At 47.1% G+C, this 8,515-nt stretch overlaps 1 protein-coding gene across 1 annotated transcript in view; it reads right to left on the minus strand.

The window, feature by feature from the left end:
- COLEC12 (collectin subfamily member 12) overlaps positions 1–3,652 on the minus strand; it is a 106,112-nt gene extending 102,460 nt beyond the window's left edge. The window contains exon 1 of the mRNA XM_074821170.1: positions 3,467–3,652. Within this exon, the coding sequence (XP_074677271.1) occupies positions 3,467–3,473 (7 nt within the window). The 5' untranslated portion in view covers positions 3,474–3,652. The remainder of the gene's footprint in view (positions 1–3,466) is intronic.
- Between the last annotated feature and the right edge of the window lie 4,863 nt (positions 3,653–8,515).

Below are 8,515 nucleotides of genomic sequence, written 5' to 3' on the forward strand. Positions count from 1 at the left end.
TTAAGACACAGAAGGGAGGATTTTAGCAATGTGAGCTGATACGTCATTAATTGTTTGTTAAAGTGTACACTGTATAAGGCAAACTTGAGGTAAACTGAACTGGCATATTCTGTGAAAGCTCAATGTACTCTATGCACTGAAAACTCTGTACTCGGTACTGAAAACTAGAGCTGCCTTTGAGGCAAACTGGTCAACGCTAAGAAAGCTGGGTGTTCGGACTAGACCATTCCTCAAGCAGTACCGGCTTCACTGATTTCAGTAGAGCGCAACCAAGGACGAACCCACCCTACCATTCCACTCTGTGCATCTTTTTTCATTAAATGAGAGGAACTGCACAGGACAGGGTATTTGGCCACATTCCAGTTCTCAAGCACAAGACACCAGACATTCTGCCTGCCAGCACTGTCACTATACAAGCGGTACACAGCAAGGTGTCTGCGAGGGCAGAAAGGAGGGAGGAGGAGGACTGGAAAGAAGAAGCTGAGCGGTCTTGGGTATCGTAATTAAAAGCTTCTCTCTCATCTTGGAGTCCCAAAATGATGACCTTGACTTTGTCATTGCCCGATTTTAGGCATTAGTATTAAGTCGCTATCCAAACAATGCCCACGTTTCAGACAAAAATACTTATCACCAGCACTGCCATGACAGTAGTGATTACAGATACAGTTTAAAGTAATAATTACAAAATATATCACAGATATATAGGAAAAAGTTCTCAGTTTTAACAATGCTTGTCCCTGTCTTAAATTAGGACCAATGTTTTTGAACATGTGGCGGTGTTTGACTATGAGGAAGCTGTTTTCATTTGTTTCCCAGGCAACAAATACTCCTTCATACCCCAATAAATAACTACAACTTAGAAGTATCATTTGACAAAGATACATCTGACTCTAAAGGAGTCAAGTCCCTTTATAAATCACATGAATTATTAATAAAAACTATCACAGTTTGTGAGCTCAGTATAGTTTGCTGGAAATAAAACTGCCAGCATATTAAACATAAACTTCAATTTGTTTTACTGATTTAAAACATAACACATTACAAATACCAGCAACGGAAAATATAATTTATTCCTTACAGATATTTAGTGATGTAATTATTTAGATATTCCTCCGTTCTCCAGAGAGGGTAGATAGAGAGACAGCTGCAATCAACAGATCATTTTGTTGTTATTGAGAAAAATGTGTAACTACACCAAGATCTACAGTCCTACAATTATCACCACCATCAAGTTTAAAGAGAAAATATGAAAAACCAAGACTGTATCCAGAAAAGGAAAACACAGAGTCAAAATTTGGTTTGGCTCTCTGACTTCCATAACACTGGCCATGGCACTTGATGTGATGATTTCTTTGAAGTCTCTCAATTTAAGGGTCCTTCGCATGTTTTATTACTGATTTCCGTAACTCCGCGGGGGAAAGAAATAAGACGGCTGTGATTGCTCTTAGGGAAACTGAATGGTAAGGACTAGCAACCAGAGTGAAGTTGGAGTGAGGGACACCAACATGTGCTCCCAGCAGGAGTAACATCTTCCCTCCAAATGCCACTTCTCCGGTTTGCAAAGAGCGATGGAGGCAGAATGGAAGGAGATGCAAGGCACATTATATGTTATTGCCATCCTCGGTCGTTTGCATCCTCCCTCCCCCCAAAATCGGCACAGCCTCTGCCCCAACAAAAATAGAGCGTGAGGTTTTCAGTGATAACAGACATGGGTTTATATTACTGGATCCCCATTGTTTTGGTTTGTTCCTGCCATTACCCTTATGCTGATAATGACAAGCTGATGACAAAACTTTTGGCACGAGTACTCTATAAATAAAGAACATTATAAATACATTATTTTTAATATGTTGCATGGCCCTGTAGAGACACCATGTCACAGTGCCAGAAGTAACTTAAATAGCGTGTGTGGGCTTGCAAAAATACACCCCCACCCCCCCAAAAAGCTTCTCCTCCCTTCGGGCAGCTAGTCTGGCAAGTGAATAAATAGTCACATCATCTGGTGTCCCAGACTCTGGAAACTAAGTGTAACTATCATGATGTTTACTGGCCTCCTGGCATCTGGAATCAAACTCTGCAATCCAAGCACAGGCACACTGGTGCCCAAAAGCAATTTTCTTACACATATTTTTTTTCCTTTCACCCTTCAAGTTTATTTTTGCCTCTGAAGAAAAACTAGATTCAACTCTCACAAACTCCCAACTACTTCCTAAACTTTCCATAATGTCCTTTGATTTTTTTCATTGTAACTATTCCCCAGCATGTAAAGCCTCTGCCTCTTGCTGTAAGGCTATCAATTTTCATAAACAGAAGGCTTTCTTGCAACCCCCCTAATACATCTTTCTAGGTTACAGTGTAGCAATTTGGCAATCTGATTCTTTATTCGATTTTATAAGTGTATTATTATCTAATGCCTCTCAGTCACAACTTTGTAGGACGGGGTCAACCGGTAGAAGTGGCATGTTTCACCCATTTAAAACAAAAAGAGAGGGAGGGGGAAAAAGAGAGAAAAAGGAGAAGAAACAAAGTTTCAGTTTTAACAGATGCAAAGCAAAGACCAAATATTTTCCAGTCGGTGGATGTTGAGAAGAAATATGCCAAATACATTTCACAAGCCAGTTAAGCCTCAACTGGCACCTAATCACTGCCAGATGTTTAGAAGCAACAACAAGAACATCGCAAAACGCTGGCAAAAAATAAACAAATAAATTAGGGAGAAATAAAAGTCTTCCTCTCGGGACGTCGGGGAGGGGGGAGATAAAAGTTGGGTGCCGAGAGAAAACGTCCCGGGGAGAGCACACACGACGGGGGCGGGGGGGGGGAGCACACAAGGACCCCCCTCCCCGGACCGGGGCTGACCCACACAAGCCAAGACCCGTGCAGCGGGGCTGCCCCGTTTGCGCCCCGGGGTCGCGGGGAGACCCACACCCGGCCTCTCCCGGCACCGGCTGCCCGCGTCCTGCCCGCACCCGGCTTGCCCTGCCTGCAACCTGCCTGCACGGTGTCCTGCCAGCAGTCTGCTTGCAGCCGCCTTACCCTGCTTGCACCCCTACCCGCATACCGCCCTGCCTGCACCCTGCCCGCACCCCACCGATCCTGCCTGCAGCCTGCCCGCCGCCTGCTCCCTGCCCGCACCCCACCGATCCTGCCTGCACCCTGCCCGCCGCCTGCTCCCTGCCCGCACCCTACCGATTCTGCCTGCACTGTCCGCTGCCTGCTCCCTTCCTGGACCCTACCGATCCTGCCTGCAGCCTGCCCGCCGCCTGCTCCCTGCCCGCACCCCACCGATCCTGCCTGCACCCTGCCTGCACACCCCTCCCGCATCCTGCCCGCACGGTGCCCGGTGCCCGCCCCCTGCCCACCCTGCCCGCCCCGCCAGCACCCTGCCGCTGCCCGCTGCCCGGTGCCCGGTGCCGGCGGCGCACGTGTGCGGGCGGCGGAGGGGGCTCCCGGCTGCCGTCCCTACCTTTCATCTTGGCGCCGGGGCGGGTCTCATAGGACGGACGGGGCGCGGCGGGGGCTGCCGCCGGGAGCGGGGGGGCGGGCGGCGCTCCCTGCCTACTGCCGGGCCATGCCGGGGGCCGGGCGCGCCCCCGCCGCGGGCCCTGCTGCGCACCCCCGGCCGCTGCCGCCGCCGCCGCTCGCCGTCGCTCCTCGGCCGCCGCCGGCCCCGCGCTCTCGCCGCCAGCCCCGCGCCGCCCGGCCCGGAGCCGCGGCCCGGCCCCGCCTCCCTCCCTCCGCCCCGGGGAAGGGGCCGCGGCCGGGGCCGCGCGGCGGGGGGCGGGCTCGGGGCCCCGCCGGCGGCGGCGGGAGTTGGGGGCGTCGCGCCCCGCCCTGCCGCGTCCCGCGGGACCGTGGGCTTCCCGGGGTGCGGCGCCGTGGGCGGCAGGGTCTGCCCGTGGGGAGCAGCCCGGGACAGGACTCACAGGGCACCCGCCAGTGACCGGGGAGCTTGAGTGGGACGTGGGAGGGGGAACCGTCCTCTCCCGGCCCTCCCCACGCACATCGCTGGCACCGGGGGGCTTTCGGCTTAAGCCGTCCTCGAGAGCGTCGCACCACCCAGGGTCGCCACACCCGCACGCCTCACACAGTGGTGCGACAGCAGGTCTCACACCACCGTACAACAATGTGTCCCACACTGCCATACAACAGCACACCTCCCACCACGGTACAACAACGTGTCTCACACCATGGTACAACAGCGTGTCCCACACTGCCGTACAACAGCACACCTCACACCGTGGTACGTTGGCATGTCTCACATGGCGGTACGTCGACACGCCTCACACTGCAGTACGACGGTGCACCTCACACTGCGGTATGCCGAGCAAGAGGACCCAGGACTGTGGGTGCATATCCGTCGGCTAGGCAGCGGCTGCGGAATGTGCAAAGTTGACCCTGGCGCTGAACAAAGTAGTCCTGTTGGATTTGATGGGATTGCACGCAGTGCACACGCTGGAGGGTGTGTGTAAATATTTGTGGGATTGGGGAGAGACAGGCCAGTTGTCTTTTACTCCTCTAGTTCTGGATGTTGCCAGGAATAATGGATCGTTTCCAGGCTCCTGTTTCCATGAAGGGTGTGCTTTGATTTTCTGCAAACCTACCCATATTTAGGCTACTGAAGATGGCGGTAAGATGATCCAGTTTTGACTATTAACATCAATGCTGATGAAGCAGACCTAGTGCAGTGTGCACCGATTCAATCTGGGGGCAAACAAAGCAGCGGAGACACCAGAGGGTCTTTCCCATCGCAGAGAGGAGGTGCACACATTTTTGCCTTTGCCGTTATTGGTATCACAGTCTGTTGAATGAGGGGATGCCCAAAGAAAAGATTATGCTACGTGGAGCCTATGGCTCCAATAAGGATCATAGCGTACCAGAAAGGTCATGGTGCAGTATCACAGCGTTAGTTGAATAACAGGTCAAAAAGCATTGGAAACCACCACAGAAACCTCTCAGGTATGATCTTGCCTGAGCAAGGAATGAAGGATTAAACCCACAAAAATTAATCATTGTAGAGCAAAAATTAAACAACAGAAATCTTAATTCCTTCAGTTGGTCTGATGACTTGAGTTGACATTCGCTTGAGTGCGTTTTGCTGACTCGGAGGCAGTACCTTCAGCTTGGGATTGCCGAAAATACTTGGAACACCAGCTGCAGTAGCCATTTGCTGCTTTAAAGCAAGGCTCAGATATCAAAGAGACTTGACTCACATTTTAGTTTATGCTCTGGTAGTTGACTGGAATATCTATTTTTGGTACAAGTCATGAGTAAAACACTTAAATCTCAATACAGTCATCAGGTAATTACAGATGTCCTGTAGTGCTGTGTTGGATTAGGACAACAGTTCTTGCAGTGTTTATAAGACCGATTAATGCTTGTTCAGTTGTGTGATTTATTTTGAATCCTAAGTCAATTCACAATTTTTGTTTTGAAGAATAAATATCATTCAGTTTCCCAAACTAAAAGCTATCTAGACTCTGATCCAAAGCCCATGAGTGTGTTTCCAAGAAGAAATCTTTCCATTAATTCTCATAAACTGGATGAAACCAATAGTGAAGCTCCATTTCTCCAGAGAAAAAGTTTGAAAACACAGTGCTGAAGGAATGCTTTAAAAAAAGAAAAAGAAAGAAGAACATGACGTTAAATCTGTGCCATCAGGGAATGTGCAAGGAGCAGGACTGTACAGGAATTTAGAAAATTCCTCAAAAGCAGTAACTGATAACACTTTTCTAATTCTTCAGACAGTAACCTTAGTGAACTGAAGGATAGCAACCAAAAATTGCAGAGACTGATGAGTGAACTGCTGTGTCTGAGGAAAACATGTTCCTTCCTAATTGAAAGAAAAATAATGAGTATTTTGAATTCGTATAGAGTTTATGATTGAATCATTAGGCCTCAGATCTAACTCCATTCTTGTGACTTTAAAATATTTATTAATTTGCAGACATAGTGGGACACTTCATCTTTCTAAAGCAAGTTTCTATATTCTTTTTTAATTGTGTAAGTTGTATTCCACACTGTATTTCTTACCAATATGTTATATATTTAAATGGCTGGTGGGCTTCTACTAATACTACTTTAAAAATCTAGTCTTAGTAAAGAAATTCAGGAAACTCATGAACTGTTTCATGTGTCAAATCTTTCCTCTAAACCCAAGGTTTCTGAAGTAAGTGTTTCTTTTTTCTTCCCACTGACCCATCTCCATCCACCAGAAGAAGGTGTAGCTGTTAGACACCATCACCACCCTTATCAGCCCTGGGATTAATGAAGGGAATGCAGATTGTTGATGGTTCATGGAGATGGGGTAGCTGAGCAAGCGTACTTAATGAGATGAATATCAGTAGATTATTGATATTATGGAGTACATACTCTCTTCATCAAAACCAGTTTGATTAAACAGAATTCTAGATCCAAAAAACCCCCAACCCAACCACTGAGTGGCATAGGTTAGAAATACTGGCTTTAAAAATCAATGAAATCATGTCCCTTTCCATCCGCAAATGGAGTCAGCTTTCCACTCTCCATTGTCTCTGTTTCAGTCGCCTGTGTGAACAGCTCCTCAAATTTCCAGTTCTTGTTAGATGAGCACTCTGAAAATGATGGTCTGAGCCACAATGTCCAGAGGAGACCTGCCTTATGTTTAGCCTGGTTTCCGACATCACATCCTACCTGCAGGAGGGGGGGTTGCAGGGTGCAGTCTAAAAGCTGCTGACGTCCCTGGGTCAGGCTAAGGTGAAGGTATGGGGGGACGGTGCTGCAGTGGGCAGTGCCAACAGGGACACTGCAGTCCCCATGGCACTTCTTCCAGCCAACCCGCTGGGAGTATTTTGTTGACAGTGGTGTCGCAGGTCCCAAGGTTTGAACCGTTTCTTGTTCTGGGTGAAACAGGATTGCTTTACTGGGGCTGCTCAGAGCTAGACAGCGTGGTTGACCTGTGGTTTGGACATCTTCCCCTTTCTCTTCCCATGCCCTGTGAGCTCTGCCCACAAGGATGTTCAGGCACAAGGACACTGGGAATCTTCCACAGACACAACCTGTGGCCTGAAAAGAAGTTAGATCAGTTATCCCAGATTTCCTAATTTCCCAAAAATCCCTAGATACCATGCAGATACCCCAACATACTTGATTTCAGGTAACAAGAGCAGCCTCTCTCCAGCATCCCTCTGCTGCCTGGGTTTCAGCAGATGCTGACCCTGAAGAACCGAATTAGATGCTACTTTCAGACTCCTCACTCTTGTTTCTGCTTAGGTGCAAGCTCCCCACGAAGTTGGACCTCCCAGACCTTAAACTTTATCTCCATTTCTCATTACATGGAGATCAAGACATATTCCTACTAGCTAGGTGAATCACTGATTACATACATATTTAGGATGCAATACAGTACATAATACAGGATGCAATATGTTAACTAGTATTGCCTGGTCCTGGGCCTTCACAAACTTGAAATTTTTATACATTCTTTTATATTTTTCACGTTTCATTTAAAGCTATGGTGAAATTTGCCAAACACAATTACATTACCTCTCCAGTTAAAACCACTGATCTTCTTAGAAAAAGGTTCAAGCATATTTTCATATTCTTTTATTTTTAGGAGACTTCAGACTGTGTTCTAGGGAAATCTGATTTCACAGAACTACTTCATTTTAGGGACTTCTTTTGTTACTCTAGTTCAGGACATAATTATGAAGCCTGTTTCTTCATCCAATAATAATAATGTAACAACAGTTTACTACCTCAATGGGCTGCCTGTCACAAGGTGATCCCACGTTGCAGCCAGATTCAGACTCAGAGAAGGTCTAGAGGATCTAAACAAAACATCCTTGTTTAGAAAAGTTAATCTATTGGCTTAATATGGCTTGTTTATATGGAACTATTACAATTTATTCATCAAATGCTGAAATAAGGTACCTAAGTGAGCACTTTGTAGTTGCTGTGGCATAGTGTGACTTAAAGCACTTACCAACTACGTGTGTGTTGGTCATTTTTTCCTTGATAGTCTTCTCCTGAATATCAAGGAAATTCATTTATAACAGTTCACACTCACTTTTACTCTGCAAAATGTGTTCAAATTTGGCAGTAATCCAAAAGAAAAAGATGAAAATTTAATCTCCCTGTATGAACTTTAGAATAAATTGTGCAGACTTTGCTGAAGTGATCCAAAACCAGAGACAATGTGCTCAGGTCCTGTTCACTTTGATTCCACTTCACAATGGACCATTACCCTCACCTGGCTCTTTCCCACAGCCTAACCTACAAAATTTTTTTAGCATCTCTCCTCTCTTCTCCAACCACAAGCTCTTTGGCTATTTGGCAAGTTTTGGAGATGCTGGAAGCCTTGGTGCATGCACATGGAGGTACGTGTGGCATTCTCTTTTGATTGGCAGGCTTCTCACTGCCTGAGCCCACATGCAATGAGAAGGGCAATAATTAAATAAAAAAATCTGAAAAAGAATTGCATGAATCATTGAGGAGAACTGCATGTGACACGGGAACCATATGTGGAAGATCATTT

Source organism: Strix aluco, chromosome 1, assembly GCF_031877795.1.
Source record: "Strix aluco isolate bStrAlu1 chromosome 1, bStrAlu1.hap1, whole genome shotgun sequence".
NCBI classification, from domain to species: domain Eukaryota; kingdom Metazoa; phylum Chordata; class Aves; order Strigiformes; family Strigidae; genus Strix; species Strix aluco.